Source organism: Colobus angolensis, unplaced genomic scaffold (genome assembly GCF_000951035.1).
Source record: "Colobus angolensis palliatus isolate OR3802 unplaced genomic scaffold, Cang.pa_1.0 Scaffold369, whole genome shotgun sequence".
NCBI classification, from domain to species: domain Eukaryota; kingdom Metazoa; phylum Chordata; class Mammalia; order Primates; family Cercopithecidae; genus Colobus; species Colobus angolensis.
In genome coordinates, this window is record NW_012117032.1 from 2,380,444 (window position 1) to 2,404,683 (window position 24,240).

The following is a 24,240-nucleotide window of genomic DNA, read 5'->3' on the forward strand; positions in this document are numbered from 1 at the left end:
TCAGGCCTGCAGCTTACTATCAAATCATTCAAGGAGGGAAAGTTATTAGTACTTTTTTTTTTTTATTTTGCCACAAAGTGGGATCTGATGGGTGAACATTATGTTTATTGAAGTTATAGAAGATGACGGCCAAGTTCAGCTTGGATTGGCGAAGTGTAAGGAAGGTGAGAGTGAATGGGCAGTTTCTAATATTGTCAGCAGAGAAGCAGGTTCTCACAGGGACAAGGAGGATGAGAGGGCAGGTGGGATGTGCTGTAGCCAATTTAGGGTCAAGAAGCATCAGCTGACAAAAGGAAGGAGTCAAGGAGTCAAGTCATGAGAAAAGGCTGGATGAAGACTGATAGATCTGAATGTGGAGGTGAACAGCGGAGGGAGGTGCATCAATCTTGTCAGCCCTCTAGTGCCATCCTGATAAACGGCAGCTCTTCCTTCTCTTCCCGGCCGTGAATGCTAGTGCTGTCTGGGGACCGTCTGTGGCTATCTATAGATGCTTTGGGACCAAGTTGGGGGGTTGCCAGGGACTTCAGAGGAATGATGACTGTTTGTTCTAGAAAAGGAGGTTGGTTTACGCTCACACTGAAGTCCATTTCATTGAATCTTCATTCTTTGAGATTCATTTCTGCTAATGTTAATGAAAATTTGGCTGGCTAGAAGTGCAGATCCAAAATGGGAGGATGTAAGTACGACTCCTCTGTCTCTGGTTACAGGGCTGATCTCTGGAGTCTTTTATGATTGCTGCTTTGGTCCCTTGAACATGCCAAAGCAAATGAAAAGCCAAAAGAGGAGTCTGAAATTGAATTAGGATTGTTTGTGTTTCATATTAATTCAATTCACCAAAGGATATGAATGCCTAGTATGTGCTTTGGATGCTGCAGTTTACAAAGATAATGAACATGTGTTTCTTGCTCTACAGGAAACAAAGTCTGATGGGGGTGAGAATGGTGAATGAACAAGTAATTATCATGCAGCATGGGAATTGTGTAATAGAGACTGATAAAGGCTGAGGGTTTGGGAGGAAAGGAACCTCTACTTTTGTATGTGGGGGCGGGAAGCCTTCAAGTCAGAGGAACCATGTGTGTGTTTCTTCAAAGACTGGCACAGAGGCAAGACGTCAGAGGTTGAAGAGTGTGTGGAGCCTTGGTGAAGATGGGAGGGCAGGAGATGAGGCCTAGGTTTTGTTGGATCCAGATCCCCAGGACCTTGTGGGCCATCCTTGCAAAGTCTGAAGGGAAGAGTGCATGTGGGTGCTGTGAGCCAGGAACTCTGCTAGACACTTTGTCTGCGCAAAATAGAAATTATATCAAGAACAGCACTAAGTTAGGAAGCGTTATTTTTGTGGATCCTCACACAAGTTGTTTAAAGGGCTATTGGCAGCTTTTCTAGAAGCTCAAGAGGCTTGCTATCCCTGTTTTGAGGCTTTCTCCTATCAAGAATCTTAGAAGTAAAAGGAACAGGTGGAATGGAGATCTGTGTGAGGGATTTTGTTATATGGGGATGCAGATAAGTCCATAGTAATTAAAAAAATACTTTGAAAAATGCAAAATATGCAGAAATGTGGAGAGACTGGTACAAAGTCAGCAGTCTTAACATTTCATCTCATTTGCAGACATCATAACCCTTTACCCTGGAATACTTCCAGTAAATATCTCCTGATAATAAAGACATTCTCTTACATAATCACACCATTATCACACCTAAGAAATTCACATTAATTCAATAATATCATCTAATATGCAGTTCATATTTTAAAATGCCTTGTATCACTGTGGGCATTTTCCCCACTCAATCCTGGATCTCATTGTGGTTCATGAATAAAATTTGGTTTCCATCTTCTTAGTCTCTTAAAATCTAGAACAATCTCTTTGCTTTTTGTTTTCCTTTCCATGACATTGACAGTTTTGAGGACCCAGGACTAGTTCTACGTGTCTCATCATCCCTGTCATGACTGGTTGCAAGACGAACATTTAGGCTTGATACCTCATAAGGGATGTTGCCTTCTTCCCATTGCATCACCTTGGGAAGCAAGATGTCAGCTCTTCCATTATTGAGGGTGCTAAAGTTGATCTTCGGTTAAGGTGATATCTGTAAAGATAACTCTCTTTATCATTTAATAAGCCATCTGTGAGCTGATACTTTCAGACATGTAAATATCCTGTCTTTCAAAACCTTTAATCCAGTGATTTTAGCATCTATTGATGATTTATAACTAAATTGGTCATTACATTGGAGATGGTAAAATGGTGACTTTCAAAAAGTTTAGTCAATCGTAATCCCCCCTCTATTCCTGCCTTTCTTTCCCCTTCTTTTTCTGTATGTTTCCCTCTTTGATTGTTACTATGGAGTCAAGGATTTTTTTTTAATTCAGTGTCTTATAAAACATTACCATCTGTCCTAGCTAGCTTGGGCTGCCCTAACAAAACAACATTAACTGGGTGGGTTAAACAAGCATTTATTTCTCATAGTTCTGCAAGCTGGGAAGTCTAAGATCAAGGTGCTGACCATGGTCAGATTCGGGTGGGAATCTTCTTTCTGGTTTGCAGACAGCCGCTTTCTTGCTGTATCCTTACTTGGCAGGAGAGAGAGAGGGTGCTGATCTTTTCTTCTTTTAAGGGCACTAATCCCATCTTGGGGCCTTAGCCTCATGACCTCATCTAAACCTCATTACCTCCCGAAGGCCCTACCTCCAAATGTCATCACATTGGGGGTTAGGGTTTCAACATATGAATTTTGGGGGGACACAGACACTCTATCTATAGCACCTTTTTTGTTTTTTTTTCTTTTTAATATCAAATTTGACCACTCCACTGTGAGCTGGCTCCTGGGGCCTTTTGACATGTCCCCATGTCCCCACTTGATGGCACAAAAGGACATTCTAGGCTCACTTTGTATTTTCCCTCCCCTAGACCTGGAATCAACCATTTCTCCAAGGATGTCAGCTTCTTTTTAGTGAGAAATGCTATTTAGATACCAAGATCTAGGAACTAAGTGTGCTCATTGTTACTGAACTGTCACTGTTTCTAGCCTTTCAGTTGACAAGGCTTAGAAATTTATGTATTATTTTAAATCATGGGCATAATCTGTTGGTTCCAATTTAAATTCAATATAACTATGTTCCTTCTCACCTTCTCCCATGCTAAAATTTTTGTCTCTCCTTCCACAGTGAGAAAGCCTTGGCCTTGTTTTCTGATAATATTAATCTAGTTGCTTATTTGTTTTAGCATATGGTCTATGCAAAATAGTTTCAGAATTACTACTATACTAGTCTCAATACCAATACCAACAACTAACCAACTAGGTAAAGTTCAAGACTGCTTTAGGGTTATTATTGTTACAGAATGTACCCCACTAAAGGCGTATAGAGTGTTTGTATTCAAAAGAGATTTGAATGTGGTTCTATTGTTGAGTTGAATCCAGTTTATTTGTTTCTGTTTGTATTTAATTTTAGGGTTTGATTTTGTTCATCCTTTTTAATTTATTATGTTTGATATGTAATATATTTCCATGGATCAAAAGTCAAAAATTCAAAAAAGGCATACTGAGAGAGGTCTCCCATGCCTTTCCTCTCTGTTCCCACCTGCCTCCTTATTTGTGACCCTTTCCTTTAATTGATTTGTCCTTTCTGTGTTTATTTTTGTAAAAATAAACAAATATATATTCTCACTCTTTCACCTTGAAATAAGGTGAACTCTTTCACGTAACAATATAACCTGGCTCCTATTCCAAAGCCATTCATAAACATCTTTCTCATTCTTGTTTTACAAACACATACTACTCCATCAGGTGGAGGGACATAGTTTAGTCAGATTCCTATGGATAGGAATTTAGAATTTTTTCCTATTGCAAATAATGGCGAAATGAATTACCTTATAAATGTGCTGTTTTGTACTATGGAGCTGTATTTTCAGAATGAATACTTACAAATGGAATTGCAGGGTCAAAAGTTAAATCATATGTAGCTCTATTGGATAATGCCACATTCCCCTGCTACCATTTTGTCTTCCCATTTAGCACTGTTTGAGAGTGCCTATTTTGGGGCAAATTGTTAGAGTCCTTTTTAGTTAGAGTGAGGAATTATCAGTGACTCTCAACCCTCAACTGGCATCAGAATCACCCAGGGAACCTTGCCTTTTTGTGGATCTTTGCAGTGGGACCTTACCCCCAGACACTGATTTATCAGGTTTTCTGTGGACATTATGAAGCATGGATTCAGATTATTTTGTGGAAGTACTAGTTTAACATCTAAGTTTAGTTACCTACCTAGTAACTCTTTCTTTTATCTAACCATTCTGTGAGGAGATATAATAAAAGCATACTGATTATGTATGAATCTTACTATACTCATGATTTCTGAATTGCCTGCAAATACTGGTAGCCAGATATGTCTAATTTTTTTAAAAAAAATGCCTAATATCCGTTAGTTTTCACCCCTTCTACAAGCATTTATTGAGCACTTACTGAGCTCCAGTCATTGCCTAGGTACTGCAGAAAGAATACAAGCCAGACCAGATCCCTGTCCTTGGGGTCTTCTTTGTAGCCAAGGGAGATGAAGGTAAATAAAGGTCAATAGAGTCCATCAGTTGGCTAGATGCTGGGTGTGTGTATAGGTTCCTGCTCTTTAAGGAACTCACTTTTCAGTGTGGGAGACACAAGGACACAGAATATGATCATTCTAGAAAGGGGTCCTAGGAGAACATAGAAGTGGTGTCTAAGCCAGCTGGTGGGGAATGGGAAGGCTTCTTGGAGGAGGTGATAGACATTTGAGCTGAAAGCAATGTGCCTCTCTCATCTATAAGCCATTCTTTCTCTTGGCTTGGGATGCTCTCCTTCTCTTTTTTGGTTCCAGGCCAAAAGGACAGCATCCCAAGCTAAGAGAAAGAATGGCTTAGAGATGAGAAATGCACATTGCTTTTTGAGATGTGCAAGTGACTCAGAGTTGCTGGAGTGTGGGATTCAAGCCAGGACATAACAAAAATAAGATTGGACAACTAACCAGGGGTCATATCTTTTGCTCCAGTGTCTGGTGCATAGTAGGTGCTTAATAAAGCACTGGATGGTTGATTGAGTGAATGACGACTTGCTGATTTGTGGAAAAGAGCAGTTTTGTATTAGATTTTTGCTACCCACACATAATTAAAGGAGTTGGTGTTCTTAGCGTATCTGATATTTTATCGTGTGGATAAAACATGCTTTTTTTTTTTTTCTAAAAAGCCCAAATGGCAACCAGATTATGAAAGTAGCTATAATTGAGAGAGGTCACCTGAGGTGATATATCACCCCATTCTAGATCTATGGACAGAAAGAAAAATCTCTTCAAATTGTTGTCACAATGCTTTTGTCTCTTTATCTGCTTATTATAATCCAGCTTCAGGGATGGATGACATTTTTAAAATGCATAGTCCCTTTGGCCCTGAGAGCTCTTGTAATGTTTCCCATCAACCAAAGAAAAACAAACAGATGAGACTAACAGACGGCCCTCGTGTTCAGTTATGTTAGCCCTAGAATCACTTCCTCAGGAAATCGTGTTTGTGTGTGTCTGTGGTTCTGTGGTTTCATTGATATTCCATTAGGGGGAAACGCAGAGGAGTTTCGACAATTAAAACAATCATTTGAAGGACAGCAGTTCTTGGTGAAAGCTGGAATTGGATTTGCAGCTGTGGCAGTGGGGCATTGTGAATCACCTTAAACTTGGATTTCTTTGAGGCTTTGCTACCTCTACCTTCTTTCTAATGTAGGTTAAATTTGACCTTGTTTTATTTTAAGTGACTCAATAACTTGATAGTATTAGAGAATTATTTTCTGAAATAGACTGGCTGTCTCAATAAGCCAATTTAATCTCATTCTTGAGAGCTACATCAGCTAACGGTTTGTGAGAAATCTATCTTCATTTAAATCTGTATTTGTTGTTTCACTCCTAGTATTGCTGCATCTCCAGGAAAGGCGTCAGAATATGCATAAAGCAAGGAAATAATCGTTTTCTCTGTTGGTAGAAGTCAGTGAATTTTAGTAGAGACACAGGCTGAGGAGTGGAAGAAAGCACGCTGCCATCCCTTAACTGGCACAGTGACTGAATTAATATATGCCTTACAATTTCTTCTGCTTTGATAAATATCTTGAATTAAGCAGATATAGATTTTCCATGTTATAGGTACTCATAAAATGGGAACAGACTGACAAAAGCCATAGCAATATCCCTGTGTGGAGTGAAGGTCATGATATGCCGAGTGGCAAGATGTATTATCATCTAATTACTATTTGGTGATTGAAACCATGTTCTTTGTATCTGGCAAGACCTAGTAATACAGGTGGGCTCTAAACACAGGGTGGCTTTTAAAATCCTGTCAATTTTATTTGCTGGCCCAGAAGATTCTTGTAAGGATTTTCTGCCTGTAAAATGCATGCCTGTTAAATCAGGCTGTTTTTTTAATTCATAGGTAGAATTAAATATTCTACCTATGGGTAATTAAAATATTTTGGATAATTAAAAAATATTAACATTGATTTTAGATACTTTTCATGACTATTCTGAGAAAGATAAGTTATTGAGAATATTTTCACAAAGAAAATGAAAGCTGAAACTCAAGAAGTTATTTGTGGATTAAACAGGCTTAATTCTACAGGGTATGCATAGCTATTTGGGAAATATTTTTGTCTTACTGAATTAGGATAGCAGTTTTTACCAAATGAAACTTAATTACTTTAACTAAAATGACTAGCTTAGGACAAATAAATATTTTATATTGTAAAAATAGACATTTTTATTTTTAAAGTAGTTTTAGTTAAATAGTACATATATACATGTGCACTTAAAACAAAAACAAAAATCCATATACTGTGAATAACAGCAGTATAGACTTTCCTACTTGTGCACATCTGAAATGCTTTAGAATGAATTCACCCCAATCAAAAATATATCCTTTTGCATTGGTAGAAATTACTATTAAGTGTTGATCATTATCGATTAATTCAGATGTTTAATGGCTCTCAACAGTTTACAAATATGACTTGAATATTTTACTTCCTCTAAAATTGAATACATTTGATGTTATGAAGGACAATTGTAACGACTGTAACAAAACCAGTTCAAGGCTTAGGAACTGTGTCTCGTAGTTTCAAGAAAATGAATTGGATTTTATTCGGCCTGTATGTGTGAGTATGATTATAGATCATGACATACTCCCCTACACACACCCACACCCCCCCACACACATAATACTATATTTATAATAATATTTACATTTTAAATGGGTTACATAATTTTTTTAAATGTTCTGGAAGTAAATCGTTTCTTTTTTTCTTTTTTCTTTCTTTTTTTTTTTTGAGACAGAGCCTCGCTCTCACCCAGCTGGAGTGCAGTGGCCCGGTCTTGGCTCACTGCAAGCTCCGCCTCCCAGGTTCAGGCCATTCTCCTGCCTCAGCCTCCCAATTAGCTGGGACTACAGGTGCCCGCTACCATGCCCAGCTAATTTATTTGTATTTTTATTAGAGACGGGGTTTCACGATGTTATCCAGGATGGTCTGGATCTCCTGACCTGGTGATCCGCCCGCCTCGGCCTCAGAAGGTTCTGGGATTACAGGTGTGAGCCACCGCGCCCAGCCAAATTGTTTCTTATTGATGACAGGACTCTAAGTTTTTACCATTGGACAGGACACTTTTTAAAATAGAAGTCATTAACATGTAAAATTTTTAATTTAATGGATTGTTGTTCTCTATCTGACATAGAAATTGTATTTACAGTGGTTTTTGTTTGTTTGCTTGTTTTGCTTTGAGGGTAGTTAGTGACAGCAGAAGGTGAGCATTGTGTTCTAAATTGCTTATTTTTTTTTCTTACATCTTAAATACTTTGTGTATAGTCTTGGATATAAAAGTGTGAATAATCCATAACCTCACATTTCAGTTCCTGGATCCTTAGAAAGTTGAATATTCTTATTACGGAGATAATGAGGGAGACAGTAAAAGCAGGATGCATTTTCATCCTGGTGTTATTGAGTAAATTAGTGCCCAGTGTGTGCCATCTACTCTGCTGGAAAAGCTTTCATTAGTCTGTAAAATGTGTCCACTCAGAGAGGAGGAAGGAGCTCAAGCTAAATAAGCAGCAAAGGGAAAGATGATGAATCTGAGCTTTTCCCCTGGCTGATTCTGTAATCACAGCCCAGGGTTTAGAGCGGGAGGGATTTACAAGACGAGAAGTGGCTGTGGACTAGAGACAGTGGTGATCTGAGGACCTAAAGACCAGCTCCAGCCTGGCACACAGAACCCCTTCTAAGTACTTAGCTGCAGCTTTTCAGAGATGAGAAGAATTTGAGTGCTGTTAAGGTTTAATCTCTATAAACATAAATATTTGTGATTCATAGTCTCTTCCATATCCTTTGTTTCTTTCTAGAAGGCCTATTAATGGGAATTATCTTTATTGTCTAATAATAGACCTGGTGAAATATAACTTCATATAAATAAAATTATAGGGTAAAGCTAGTTTCCCAATAGTTGTCTAAATTACACATACAAGTCAGGACTTTGCTAGTTACAAAATCTCAAGGTGCAGGAGAGTATTGGCCATCTCTGTAACCTTCAGATACCACTCTCTTTGCTGAACTTTGTCACAGCTGTGCCCCTCAGAAATGCTTCCTCCATCCAGTTGCCTCACTGGGAAATCAGGGATCTTTTCTATACTGCTCCCTCACTCTCAGCTCTCTGTACTTCCAGCCAATCTCCAAGCCTTCTTCCTCCTCCTTCATCCCTACCTTCATTCCAGCCTTGCCCCTCTCTCCTTTAGTTCAGGCTCTGCCAATTCATGTCTCACTCTACTGCCAGAGTGGCTTAAAAAGAAAAAATAATACACAATCAAATATTACTCAGCCATAAAAAGGAAATTCCGATACATGTTACAACGTGGGTGGACCTTGAAAACATGCTTAATGAAATAAGCCAGACAAATATTAGGACACTGGTCGAAGGACAAATGGTGTACAGTCCCACTCTTAAGAGGTACCTGGAACAGGCAAATTCATAGAGCCAGAAAAGTGACAGGTTAGCAGGGGCTGGGGGCAGGAGAAACAGGGAGCAGTTGTTGAATGAGTATGGAGTTCTGTCTGGGATGGTAAAAAAGCTCTGGAAAGGGCCGAGCACTGTGACTCACGCCTGTAATCCCAGCAATTTGGGAGGATGAGGTGGGTGGATCACTTGAGGTCAGGAGTTCGAGACCAGCCTGGCCAAATAGCGAGACCCCCATCTCAATATACAAAAAATTAGCCAGGCACGGTGGTGTGTGCCTGTAGTCCCAGCTACCCGGGAGTCTGAGGCAGGAGAATCGCTGGAACCCGGGAAGCAGAGGTTGTAGTGAGCCAAGATCACACCACTGCACTCCAGCCTGGGCGACAGAGTGAGACTCTGTCTCAAAAATAAAAAAAAAAGAAAAAGCACTCTGGAAATAGATGAGGATGGCAACACATGATGGTGACTTAAAGCCATCAAATTATACACTTTCAAATGGCTAAAAGAGTAAGAATATTAATAGCAATAATAACACAGTTTTAACAGTTACACTTGCCCTCCTGAAGTCTTCACAAGCCCCACAGCCTACAAGACAAAACCCAGATTACAGAATAGGAGGGGACTGACCTTTCTCTTCCATTCCTCAGATTCTCACTTCTCACAACATAAGAACTTCTGCTTCCAGCTCCTCCTGGAGGCCTGGCCTTTCTCAGCGCCCCTTGCTTTGGATTGGAAGAGGAGGGGAAAGGTTTGGATGGCATCCTGCCCCTTCTCCCCTCTTCACTCACCTTCAACTGCCCTACGATGTCACTCACTCTTTCTCTCTCTCCACCATATCTCTCTCTCTCTCTCCCCCAATCTCTCTCTCTCTCCTTCTCTCTCTCTCCCTGGGCCTTGTTTTGCTCTCTGCTTCTGCTGCCCCCTAGTGACCTGGCCCATCCCGGCTGCAGGGACAGCCGCTCTGGTCCTTGGGACCACCCCTGCTTTAGAGCGCTGGGGCCAGCAGAGTGGACCTTAACCCCCATCTAGGTCTGTGCTTCCTCTGGCCGAGCTGATTAGTCATCTTGAGAACTGTCACACCGCACACCGCTGGGCAGGCCAGTCCTCCAGGCTGTGCCCTGCGTCTCCTTCTCGTCTCCCCTTATGGTGATATTTGCTGTGAGAAGAGCTAAACCACCTGCTGTGTGCCGCCCTACATGCTCAACATGTATGAATGCATGTTAATCTTAAAACTCTATTGCAGGGGGATTTGACTTACTGGAGGGCCCAGGCTCTGGTTCCTGCCCGTAACCACCCCAGGCACTGCCTCCCCTCGTCTTGGTCTCTGTGCCTTTGTGTCTGCTGAGTCCTCACCCTTGAAATTGAAATGATATTTTTTTCTTGAAAAATCCTTCCTGGCTGCCCCAGACAGACATAAGTTCTCCTTCTTCCAGTTCAACCTGATACTTCCACGTGAAGCCCAGATCAATCACCCGACTGCAGTTTCTTCATGTTGAGCATGGCTGTCTGTATTCCCCACCGGCCTTAGCAGGAGAGGACCCTATCTTTTTCTCTTTAGATTCCACAAACCTAGAGTAGTGCCTTATACTCAATATGTATTTGAATATGCCTGTGTTAATAGTTGTATTTGTTACTCTATGGCTTTCTCTGGGAAATACAAATATGAAGTTGGATGAAAACTTTGTTTCTAAAAGCACACTAAAGTACCCTGAGAATATCACCACTTTTTTTTTTTTTCCTAAACCAATACCTATGGATTGGGTTTTAAATACACAAATTTGCCAGTGAAATGGTGTACACCTGTAGTCCCAGCTACTCCGGAGGCTGGGGTGGAAGGATCACTTGAGGCCAGGAATTGGTGGCTGCAGTGAGCTATGATTGTGTCCCTGCACTCCACCGTGGGCAGCATGGCAAGATCCCGTCTCTACAAAAAAATGTTTTTTGGAAAAGTAGCTGGGCATGGTGGTGTGCATCTGTAGTCTCAGCTACTCAGGAAGATAAGGCAGGAAGATTGCTGGAGGCCAGGAGTTCAAGAATGCAATGAGCTATGATCGTGCTTATGAATAGTCACTGTACTGGCTTGGGAAACATGGCAAGACCCCGTCTCTTAAAAAAGAAAGGAAGGAAGAAAAAAACACAGATTCAAATTCTTTGGAAAGCAGAGCAGTGACCATTAGTGGCAGAGATAGGGGTAGATGGATGAACTGCATGAGGCACAAGGGAACCTTTTGGGGTGGAGGAAATATCTTGATTGGCATAGTGGTTACACAGGTGAGTACATTTGTCAAAACTGGTTGAACTAAACACTGAAAATATGTGCATTTTATTGCTGATACATTTTGCCTTAAAATAAATTTAAGAAAGCAAGAGGAGAAATCTGGTTTTTTTTTTGTTAGGTTAGAAAAGGTGGATTAATGATGGATGGTGTTGGGTTGCACCACTGTTCCATATCTAGTTTCAAGGTTTGTACTTTTTTCTTTCCTTGTTACCTTGCCTAAATGGAAAATCAACCGTCATTGAGTTACTGCAGCTGGAAGTAAGAAAAAGCAGAAGTAATGAGCAGACTGACAGCTGACTCCCTGTAGTGCTTAATTTTAGTACCAATGCCTTTAGGAATTCTTTGCAACTTCAGTGTAAGGCTTAACTCGCGCGATGAATCATCAATATTGAGGGTAGGTAGAGAAATTGCAGCAATAAACACTCTGTGCTTAAAGAAAATAATGTTTTGAATGGCTTTTGAATAGACTTATTTAAAGAAATATCTATACAACCCACTGGGCTTTTACTTTACCATTCTTTCCAAATGTTAATATAGAATGTTCTCTGGGTAATTTGAGGAAATTTAAAGAAATACATATTTTTTAATGTGTGAAAGTAAATGAGTCTTAGCAATTAGATAGGTTTTTGTTGTTGTTGTTGTTGTTTGTTTTTTCACTGAGCCAAGATTTTCCCTTTATGCATCTCCTTCCAGTCTTAGGGTACCTCAAATTAATGAAGCTCTACTCATCATAAATCTTACGTGTTCTTTAGTATTTTGAAGGAATACTGAATGTGTTTGGGCAATTTATTCAATGTCCCTTCTTGACTGTCAAGGTGAACCACCATACGATACTGCTGTGTAGAGTGAGATTAACCTGGCCAAATCGAAATTTATTCAGCTACTTTGTAGCCTGCTATAGCTATGCAAGGGAACATGGGAATTATGGCCAAAGTTCAGACTATAAGGAGGAATTTATCATCATGTCTTTGTGAAGTTTCATCAAATAAGGAATTAGCTTTAATCTGGAGCTATTATTATGACTTTTGGTATCATTGCACATATTGTTGAAATAATAGATCCCTATTTCAAAGGATGAAGAAAGCTTGGACCCCTTCCTATATGTTCTCAATAATGGCAAATAATGGCCATTGTTTATGTTCTTTGCTCAGCTCTTTCTGGTTGTCTGGAAACAGTTACTTAAAAACAAAGTTGCATCTGTAAGCCTTACTGTCTCCAAAATAGAATGCACAATAATTTTGAAACTATTTTGCATTCTGGAGCTTGACAGAAAACTCAGGTAAGGTAACCACTGTTAGAGCAACAAGCTGATTTCCAGGTAGGTGTCTCCAGAGTAATATACTAAATTTAGGAGAATCAGGAAAGGGCTAATGGAAAATGGTATAGATCTGAGGTCAACAAATAATAGCCTGTTTTTATAAATGCAGTTTTATTAGAACTGTTGGGGAGGAAAAGTTCTTGTCCTAGGTTCAGTGTCACGGACATGCAAATGAAAGTAACCAAAAACATATAAAGAGAAAAAGTTTATATATGGATACAACATGTGCCCAGATGAATGTGAGGATTACATACCTAACTTAGTAGAGGGAAGGGACGGGGGTGAGAAAGGCCTCTATGGGAAGAACAAATAGGTATCTTTAGGAAAGACAAATGGGTTTTTAGGAGTTCAAGCGGGAGATAAGAATGTTTGTGATTTGTGATAAGATGTGTGTTTGCATGTGTGAGTGGTTTTTCTGTCTTCTTTGTGGCCATGAAACTACCCTGGAGAGGGGATTTATGGTGGATTTCCCTTGGTTTCTCTCCTAGAAATAGATCTGCCCTAAAGAGAGAATTTATGGCAGTTCTCATTTCTCAGAAGTTTCTGCTTTTGGTTAGATAAGGGATGTTCCACAAGCCTTCTTTCTGTATCTATTGAGTCTCAAATGCCTCCAGCTTAAAATAGTCTTTATACCAACTCTGGGGTTTCCACTGGGTCCCCACAGAACACAGCCTTGCTCATTCCTTGAGATACTGTCTGTGACTGCTTTCACACTTGGATGGCAGCGTTCAGTATCTGTGAAAGACACTGTAGGGTCTGCAAAGCCTAGAAGCTGGATACACTACCTGCCCATTTCCAGGAAAAGGTTGTGGGTCCCTGACATAGATAAAATATAATGGGAAAATATTTTTGAAAGCCAACAAATTGACTTAAGGTTTCAATTTGTTCTGGAATTTGTGGTTGGTAAAAAAAATGAAGAATAGGGAACGTGTAGTTCATTTTATTAAAATGTAAATTTGTACATGGTAACTTTGGGCCTTTGGGGGCCCTGTATATCTTGGACATGAAGAGTAGGGGCACTGGAGGGCTGTAGCAGAGAGAGGCCTTTGCTCTCCAAGGGAGCCTAGCTACTTGGAGGCCCTTGCAGCCCCTAAGGAACAACTCTCAGCCCTCAAACCCTTCACCTCCAGTGGTGACTTTGTGTGCTTCCCTGGTCTGTGGCTGCCTCCAGACCTTAAGTTACCATCTTGATATCTTGCATCTCTTGAGGTTTGTGGTTGGAGTCTGCCTGTATGATGCTGACAGGGTCAGTTGTGATGTTTAATCAAATAGAGGAAATGCCACTGTCCTTCCCCTGAATTTTCTTCTCTCTCCAGTATCTCCAGAGTGGAAAGAACAACGGGCCAGCTTGTAGGCTCCTTAAATGCCAAATGTGCTTTCTGGCTCTGACAGGCAATGATAGTTCTGTTTAATGTTTCTGCTTAATCCCTATGTATGATCAATTGGACGTACAGGCTCTGTTGAAGAAGAGTCTCCTTCCAGTGTTCTGTCTACCCTTCTCTCTTTCCCGTGGTTCTCTTTGTACGGTTCTTTCCTTCTGGTTGTACATCCAGGCTCCTTGAGGGTATGACTCTTGTTTGCCATGGCAACCCCAGTGCCTTGAATAGTACACAAGGTGAGTTCACAATAAACATCTGCTTACTCACCACGATGTGCTTTGCGGCCGTTCAGCTGCTGGTAAGACTTAGTAGGATTTTTGTTTTGCCATCTCTTTGGCTTTCCCTGTGTGCTTGATTTGTCAGTTTTTCAACTCTATTCAGAATTCTAGCAGTCAGGGTAATTGATCATCTTTATTTGCTCTACCTGTCTGTCTGTCTGTCTGTATCTTTTATCACTTCCTCTTTCCAGGGAGCCTGGGGATCTCCTGACAGTCTTTTATAGCTCTTTCCTTCTTTAATGACCATGAGCAACTTTTTCTTGACTGTCACTGAGTGATCAGAGCAAATGAAGATAAAGCCATGTGTTTGATGAATGCCAGTGCTAACCTTGGCTTCCTGCATAAGCCAGAAAACTGTGCAACTTCTTTTCAAAGTGGAGTTGGGAACCCCTTCATCCGGTAACGAGTTTGGGTAATAGGAATATCTTTCTTCATCTGGGAAGGATACTGATTAGACTTGAAGGAGTTTTTCTTTTGACAGTTGCTAAAAAATTGAAGTTGTAGCATTTTCTGTTAGGGTATGGGCTCTAGCTAGATGCATTCATTAAGCTGAAGGCATAAAGGGAGAACTTTCTAAGTAGTTTATATGCCCACTCCCCCATCTCACATAAATGTGCATTCTTGCCAGATCACTAACAGATAATATTTGTAAATCATCTGTCAGGGATGAGAAGCATAGAATAAGTGGCCTGGTAGTACTGCCATGCGGTTGGAAACCCAGCAGTGTTTTCAGCAATCATTTAGGTCACAATATTTTTACTAGAAGGTGCTTTAGGGGACCATCTAGTCCAGAGTCCTCATTTGTCAGGGGAGGAAATAGGAGGTTCATCTAGAGGTTATTTGCTTAAGGTAACCTATCTACGTGAGGACAGAATAAGAGCTAGAATCCTTATCTCCTGATTCCTAATAGTAATGATTGGCAGATGTCCAAAGAAAAACCAGTAGTTATCATCATTCATTGCAATAATGACATGTGGCTTTAATTCCTAAAAATGTCTAGATTCCAATATACTTTGATTTTTAAATATGCATCACCAAACCGTGGAGGGGTCAAATTCATTCATTGTTTGTTAATTTGAAGTAAATGAAATGCACCCGGGGCTGGGTAAATACCTCTCTGGTGACCGTGGAGCTTGATGAGTTGAGTTCTGTAGTGACAGAATTGGCACATGCCCTAGCAGAGTCCCCTGGCACAGGAAGCCCTTGGCTCCATGGCACATGCAGACAGGGACAGCACCTAGGCTGCAGCCAGGCCAATTGGGTCCACACTTTTCCTAGTGGGCTGTGCTGGCAAGGCCAGGCCTTCAGTTGTGTGGTGAGTTCCTGGGGTGACCTTGGCCTTCTAGATGGTGTGCTGCTTTTGTCTGGGTCAGCCACTATTATTCTCTCTGTCCCATCCTGCCTGCCTCCGCCACCTCGGCCAGATGGCCTCCAGCACTGTCAGCATCCCCTGCCCTATTCCCTGTTTAGATATTTGAACATCTTAAATAACCAAAAGGCCGAGCGGGGTGACTCATGCCTGTAATCCCAGCACTTTGGGAGGCTAAGGCAGGCAGATCACTTGAAGTCAGGAGTTCGAGACCAGCCTGGCCAATATGGCGAAACCCCATTTCTACTAAAAAGACAAAAAAGATTAGCTGGGCATGGTGGTGCACACCTGTAATCCCAGCTACTCAGGAGGCTGAGGCAGGAGAATAGCTTGAACCGAGGAAGCAGAGGTTGCGGTGAGCCGAGATTGCACCACTGCATTCCAGCCTGAGTGGGTGAGAGTCCGTCTCAAAAAAACAAAAAACATGTTTAACTGACAATTTTCACTTTCTGGATTCTTTGCTTCATCAAATACGGCAAAACCAGGATGCTCATAGGATGAAACCGTACAAATATTAGAGCTCGAGCCAATGGAATTCTCAGCTGAGATTTGTCAGAGTCCTGCTCCATTAAAATAATGACTGTAGTTACATCAGTTGGACTATGCATGTGTGCAGCAGTTGTGTCCTGGAAGGATTGCTCTTTGCTACCAGAGGACAAAAAGTCAATGACACATCTGTCACCGGGCATTCCCATTCTTGCCACTAATTGGAGTGTTTGCTAAGATCCAATATAACTAAGTGGCTGGCAAGCCAGCTGAAATACCAGATGAAATGGAATTGTGATTATTTTGTTTAATCCCATTTCAAATATTTATATTTTATTGAAGATTTAAGTAGATGGCCTGTATCAGAAAGATGTGCTATTTCAATAGGAAAAGAAAAGCAACGTAGTGCCTAGTTTAATCTCTGCATCTGAGTTTTTTCCCAACACAACCATTGAATTTAAGGTCCTCATAGAGACTATCAACTGCAATGCTTCAAGGTCAGCCAGATGTAATCAATATCAGATCAGTCCACAATTCCACAGAGAAGCTTCATAATTAACCCCACTGTCGCAGAATGTATGAAGGTTCTTAAGAGTGTAAGCAGAGTAAAACGATCTGGATTATCTACTTCACTGGCTTTTCTTTATCCTTGGGCTCATATGCCTGGACTTCTAAAAGCAACTGGGATTATAAAAATTCAATGTTGGAGAGGTTTGCTATTTTACCACCTACCAAATGAATGGGCGCACTTTGTCACACCCATACCTTTTCAAAAGATGAATAAAATTATTTATAGTTTTTAAAAAGAAATTTTATTTTGTGAAAGTAAATCGTTATTGTAAAGGACTTTCAAAAGTACCCAGTATCTGTGGCTTCAAAATAACAACAGCAACAACAACACAAAGACCCCCTTTGTTTATCTGTGTATTGTTCAATTAATATTATTTATGTAACTAGGTCCTGTTTTATGAGGTTATGTTTGAAATAAGTTCTATCTTGGGAGCCATCCGTTTTTTGAGAATGCCATCCCTGAGCTACTGTTCTTCTCTTTGTGGTCTGTTTTTCTCTTTGATCTTGACTTTAAGTTATTTTCAAATAAATTGTGGTGACATTTAAAAATTTTTCTCATATATTTTCTTATATACTTATGCATTCTACTGAAGTACTCTTTCCCTTTAAATGTTAATGAGTATTTTATTGGAGTATCATATCTTGCTCTTCCTGTAAGGAAAACGAGGCCAAACACAGGTCTCTGAAGCAGCAGTCCCCAGCCTTTTTGGCACGAGGGATGGGTTTTGTGGAAGACAATTTTTCCACAGGATGGATGGGTAGGGAGCCATGATTTCGGGATGAAACTGTTCCACCTCAGATCATCAGGCATTAGTTACATCCTCATAAGGAGTGTGCAACCTAGATATCTCACATATAAAGTTCACAATACGGTTCATGCTCCTATGAGAATCTAATGCCATCGCTGATCTGATGGGAGGTGGAGCTCAGGCGGGGATTATCTCTCACCAGCTGCCCACCTTCTGCTGTGTAGCCCGGCTCCTTACAGGTCGTAGACTTGTACCGCTTGGTGGCCTGGGGGTTGGAGACCCCTGCCCTAAAGTAATCACTGATATGTGTTTATTATAACACACTTGATGGGGAACTCTGAATTTCTTTTCTGGTCTACACGGACTTTGTTTCCATTTTTTCTTCTATAGTTGATGCACATCTTTAGACTTTATGATGAAAGGGGGAAAGAATGATTCATCATTAGCTTCACTCCATAGCCTCATAAATTTCCTTCTCTTTACCTAACAAATCATCATCATTACTAATTATGCTCCAGAAAATAAACTGGAATGCAGGACAGGCTGGCTTCATGTAGAACAAATCAGTGCATAACTCAGAGAGGCTGCTGTCAAAATGGCTTAAGTGGCTGAGCATGGAAAATAGGAACTTTTTCCCATTCTGGTTTTGTGTTCAGCTTGAATTGTAAGGCCTAGAACTTACTTGGATAGAGTTGGAAATTGAATAGGATAATCTAATTTTAAGGAAGCTTAACACAAATTAAGAGAACATTACTTGGAACATAAATTTATGAATAAAATTGCATATTGGTTTTGTTGACAAATGATGGTGCGTAGGTCTTGGGGCAGGGCCAGGAAGAACACTTGCATGCCTCCTCCCAGGCTGTTCCAAGTGGCAGCTCCTTGATAGCCAGGAAGTGCCTCTGGGCAGATCTGTGCCTCAGCGCAGAGCACTAGACTGAGTGGAGAGGAAGTGGAGAAGAAGCACTGTCCTCTCTGAACCTTTCACTCTGTGGAAGTATGTGGATCCCCTGAGCTCGCTTGACCTTCAACCACAGCTCCATCATCCCTGCTTGGCTAGGGAGAAAGCAGCCTCAGAGAAGGTAAATGACTTTGGTCTGGTGTCACAGCTGGTTAGTGACAGAGCTAGGCTTAGAGCCCAAGGTTCTTTGAGTCCCAAATGTCAGTTCTTCCCACTCTGTTGAGCTGCTTCCCACATTGTTATGTAGAAGTTAAGGCAAATAGTATGGAAGGAAAGAAGGTTAATAAGTAAATCGGTAGTCACTGTTTTGATAGGATGTCATGAAACATTTTTGTCCCCAACCTCATTTACAATTGAGGGTGGTTGTCCTGGGTGCAATTGTTAAGGAAAAGTCTCTCCAAATTCATAAAATTGCAGGAGTCTGTAAAATTTTATACCCTGCCTCATTTTATTGTTTCTACCCACCCGTAGCTCTGATCAATCCTTCCCCGCAGGCACAGCCACATCTCCGTAGAGTCAATCATAGTCTCACCTGATCTCTGTCTGCGCACTTTAACCTGGAGAGAGATAGAAAAGGATTCACCAACAAACCCTGTATTTTGTTTTAAGAAAAAAAAATGTATTACCTTGGATATAAAATTATAGAAGCATTTTATCCTACTCTCTTTGATTTTTTTTTTTTTTGTGAGATGGCATCTCACTGTCATTCAGGCTGGAATGCAGTGGCGCAATGTTGCCTCACTGTGGTCTCCACCTCCCGGGTTTAAGCGATTCTCCTGCCTCAGCCTCCTGAGTAGCTGGGATTACAGATGTACACCACCGCACCCAGCTAATTTTTTTTATTTTTAGTAAAGATAGCATCTCACTATGTTGGCCAGGCTGGTCTTGAACTCCTGGCCTCAAGTGATCTGCCTGCCTTGGCCCCCCAAAGTGCTGGGATTACAGGTGTGAGCTACTGTGCCCGACCTTCTCTTTGACTCTTTAATACCTTCCTGATTAACTTAAATACCTTCCCTAGCACCTCCAATGGAATATGGCCTGAACAGAACTCATTGTATTTCTCTTCATGATCCCTATTTCTCATAATGACACTACCTTCCTCTAAAGGCTTCATTTTTGCCTTCTTTCCCTGTACAACCTCATTGTAATACCCTGCAAGATCCTGCTGGAATTCTGTGAACCTCTTCACACATCTCATCATTCCGTGCTAATCATCACTATTCACTTTAGCTACTCATTAACTGGGGCCTAACGTTGTGATAGCCTCCCAATAGGTCTTTCCAGTCTTCCCTTGAATGAGTTGTTCTGCTACTCTTAACCTTTCTGGTGTCTTCCCATTGCTCACTCCTGAATCCTTCGCCTGGCACTGGGGGCTGCCCATGGTCCGCAGTCTGTGGCCTACGCCTGACTAAGCTCATTTCTCCCCTCCCTGTGTGATCTGCTATCCCTGGTTGGGTCTGGGGAGAGTGCTTGCAGGTTCTCTGAGAGTTTTATTTCTTTAAAAGGCATCTGTATCAGAGACTGTTAAGGGCTAAACCGATCAAACTCTTAGAGAAGACTTCTGTAAGTTACTCTAGTATTAGAAACAATCCTCTAGCCAGTGTCCTACATAGAGTAGGAAATAATTCTGTAATCACTCAACCTTCTTTCCTTTGCTCATGCTGATTCCATAACACCAAATCTCCTGATTTTATGTGTCTAATTCCATAATCCAGAGTTTTCACTAAACTCTCCCTGATTCCTTCGGCTCCCTTAGGGTACCTTGTATTTACCTTACAATTGTCTAAGTACCTAGCACTCCCATCTCTAGGCCAGGACTTTCTTATGGGCAATGACAAGATCTTAGTTACAAGGGACAAAAAGAAACATCATGCTTGACACATAGCAGATATTCAATGAAAATTTGAATGAATAAATGAATGAAAGAAGAAAATACATTCATGTGTTCCTTCTTACCTAAGTTTAAGTTATTTTCAGGTAGAATCTGGGTCTGATTTATATCCTACAGTATTTAGCATTGTGCTTTGTGCATAATAGATATTCCATAAATATTTTTTGAATTAGTGGATAGCTATGTAGTTGATCCTGATATGAACTTTCTGAATGCTACATTATTGTATTTCACTTTCTGTAACTTCAGTGCTTTTAATATAGCTAATATATTTTATTTTAAAGTATGTTGATCTTTTGATTGCTACTAGTTTTTAACAGTGGTTATTTTTGTCTTTGAACTGGCTTTTTTTTCGTTGTTGTTTTGTTTTGTTTGAGACAGGGTCTCACTCTGTCATCCAGGCTGGAGTGCAGTGGTACAAACACGGCTCATTGCAGCCTCAAACTTCCAGGCTCTGGTGGTCCTCCCACCTCAGCCTACTGGGTAGCTGGGACTAGAGGCGCGTGCCACCACGGCTGCCTAGTTTTTGTATTTTTTGTAGAGATAGGGTTTCACCATGTTGCCCAGGCTGCTCTGGAACTCCTGAGCTCAAATGATTCCCCTTCCTCAGCCTTCCAAAATGCTGGGATTGCAGGTGTGAGCCCCCACGTCGGCCAGGTTGGCTTTTGCTGCATTCTTAATTTTGATTGTTAACACATTATGTATCATCGGTGGAGGTGCTTTCTTAATTTCACAAAGGAAATTAGAAAGAAAAAAGAAGAGTTACTTTTAAGAAAAATGTGAAGGAGCTTATCTATTTGTTATAGCTCCCATCTCTAGGTGTTGGTGGGGTTCTAGGACTAGCAATTTTTTCTGCAATAGCGATTGAGTAGTTCTTTCTAGAGTCATCATGGCTCCATCCAGGGACACATAATTTGGATGCTTTCAATGGGAAACTGAGTCAGGCAGCCTTTATTGAAATGCCAGTGGAGCGTTAGAGGGCATTCCCAAACTTCAGTGAAGTTGAACTAAGTTTCTCTGCCTCCCCTCCATACCAGGATGCTAACAGTTTTTTTGTTTGTTTGTTTTTGTTTTTGTTTGCTTGTTTGTTTTTTACAATGACAAATGCTTGCCAGTCTTCCCTGACAACCTTTAACTATAGAATATTTGAATTCAATTAGTGAATTAATGGTTCAGTCATCTCTCTATGTGAGGGCATTGGTTCCAGGACCCCCATGTATACCAAAACCTGTGAATACTCAAGGCCCACAGTTGGTGCTATAAAACCCAAGAATATGAAAAGACAGCCCTTGGTATACAGGGACTTTGCATCCTGAGAACGCTGTATTTTAGATGTCATTTGGTCGCAGATGCAGAACCCACTCATAGAAAGGGCTGACTGTATCTATTCAAAAAATTCGTACTTAAGTGGATCCATGTGGTTCAAACCTGTGTTGTTCAAGGGTCAATTATACTTGCTTTTAGTCATGCTACTCGGTACACGCCTAAGTAGTAACGAAGCAAAAAGAACTGACTGGAAAATGTCAGCGGTGCCTTTGTGATGAGCATGACTTTGTGATCCACACTGCCTTAAGGTTCACTGCTGCTTTTGGTTTTGTTGCTGTTTGGGGTTTTTTGTTTTGTTCTCTTCAAATGGTTTGGTGGGAAAGATGAAAGATGCCTTCACGTGCTTCTTCTGTAGTGTCACTTCAATTCTCTGTGAAGAGGAACAGTCCTAACCCATATATGTCAACTGAGCAAGCTAGTTATACCTAGGTTTGTGAAGTTGCCTAAATCTTGCAATTAAGACTTACAAGTGGGTAAACAGAGTCAGGAAAAAAGGTCAGAGGATCTAAGGAGAGAAATTTACTTCTAGGAAATGCTATGAACTTATTGGAAGCAGGAGAGTTTCTCCAGTATATTTTAGAAGGATGACCCAGAGTTTGCTGAAATGTACAAAACAGACACAAAATACTCTCTCTTTTTGAAATGCAGAGGCATCATCTACACCTATTAGAGGTGTTCATTTTTTTAGAAATGAACGGAGTGTTTGCCATGACATGCTCTCAGAGACAACTTTCATTTACCTTTCACTGGGCGTTATGGGAATCCTGTAGTCTCAAGAGTGGTACATTTTTAGACTTTTGGCCCAGTGTCAAGTCTTTTGAGCAATGGTATAAGTCCATTAGATATGTTGACATCTCAGCTTCTTTGAAATGATTAAGATTGTTTGCATTGTTTGTCTCTCTCAGAAATGAACACACCTGTGAGTACTGGATGCCTGTGAGCTCGCCATCACCCGCACTGCAAAGACACAGGGCGGCAGCCTCTGAGAAGCAGCTCCTTCCCCTTCACCTTGGCCTTGCCCTTCCGGCTCACAGTCCACCATGGAGACGCTGTCCCAGGACTCTCTGCTGGAATGTCAGATCTGTTTCAATTACTACAGCCCCCGGCGCAGGCCCAAGTTGCTGGACTGCAAGCACACCTGCTGTTCAGTGTGCCTCCAGCAGATGAGGACCAGCCAGAAGGACGTGCGGTGCCCCTGGTGCCGCGGTGTCACCAAGCTGCCTCCCGGCTTCTCCGTGTCGCAGCTCCCCGATGACCCAGAGGTCCTGGCTGTCATCGCCATTCCACACACTTCCGAACACACCCCGGTCTTCATCAAACTTCCCAGCAATGGGTGCTACATGCTGCCCCTGCCCATCTCCAAGGAGCGTGCGCTGCTGCCCGGAGACATGGGCTGCCGCCTGCTGCCCGGGAGCCAGCAGAAGTCCGTCACCGTGGTGACCATCCCTGCTGAACAGCAGCCTCTGCAAGGTGGGGCTCCCCAGGAGGCAGCGGAGGAGGAGCAGGACAGGCGGGGCGTGGTGAAAAGCTCCACCTGGTCAGGGGTGTGCACTGTCATCTTGGTGGCTTGCGTCCTGGTCTTCCTCCTCGGCATCGTGCTCCACAACATGTCTTGCATTTCTAAGCGCTTCACTGTGATATCCTGTGGCTGAACAGGGCTGCAGGGAAGTCTCTTGTGGGTGCCAACTTAGGGGTTGAGCAGGTTGATGATGAGATTCCGGTGAGAAGATGGGGGGCGACACTGACCATTTGGTGCTGAGCGCTGGCCTCTGCATTGCCTCTTGATTACCCCAAAACAGACACAAAGGGCAGAAGGTGAGGTCTCAACAAGATACCAAGCGAATTGTTCTGAGTGTTGATGGCAACAGCTTGGAAGATGATTGCATGCATCCTCATAATCATGTATTCAATGGACTGTAATTTATGATTTTTCAAAATCATGTTACGAGATAGACATATTCTACTTAGACGTGAAACTGTACAAGTGCGTACAATGTGACCTTCTCTAAATGTGGTAGATTCAAACAAAGATGCTATGTAGACAAGTAGAATTAAACCTGCGAATCCGTGTAAAAATTCAGTGAAGACATGCACTGCTGGCTTCCTTACTTTTATTTTTCTTTTTATTGAAACCCAGTCTTCATTTAGTTGCTAAGGCTTTTATACGTTTTGAATGGCACCAAAAGAAAATAAGTCAAAATGGACAGTCATTTTTATTTTGGAGAAAATATTTGAACAAGTGTCTCCAATGTGTTGTGTTTTGTCATGAACCTTCATTTTCTTCACTTGTAATTAGAACTCGCTACGTGTTTATGAAACTGAAAGCTCAACAGGGGAGCAATAAACCGAGAAATCATGAGAAATGTCTAATCCCACAGGAAACCTGTATGCCGATTTTTCTCAAGCCATCTCGCAAAACAAGAATTTCAAATGTAAATATTGTGTATTTGTGTGTGTATGTATGTGTGTCTACTTTGATTTACCTCAGGTGTTTGAGTCTTTGCTGAAGAATCCTGGGTTAAGACTTAATTGGGCATGAATGAGTCCAGTCTCTGAAGCGGTGGCCACTTCATGGACATCTTGACCCAGCAGGGAGTCTCCTGCCCGTCCCCTGCAACACGCACCCCTCATCTGTGTATTGAAGTC

At 41.4% G+C, this 24,240-nt stretch overlaps 1 protein-coding gene across 1 annotated transcript in view; it reads left to right on the forward strand.

Moving 5' to 3' along the window:
• Positions 1-24,031, forward strand: part of RNF152 (ring finger protein 152) — a 78,561-nt gene extending 54,530 nt beyond the window's left edge. Inside the window, exon 2 of the mRNA XM_011953606.1 lies at positions 22,500-24,031. Within this exon, the coding sequence (XP_011808996.1) occupies positions 22,635-23,246 (612 nt within the window). The 5' untranslated portion in view covers positions 22,500-22,634 and the 3' untranslated portion in view covers positions 23,247-24,031. The remainder of the gene's footprint in view (positions 1-22,499) is intronic.
• The last annotated feature ends 209 nt before the right edge of the window (positions 24,032-24,240 follow it).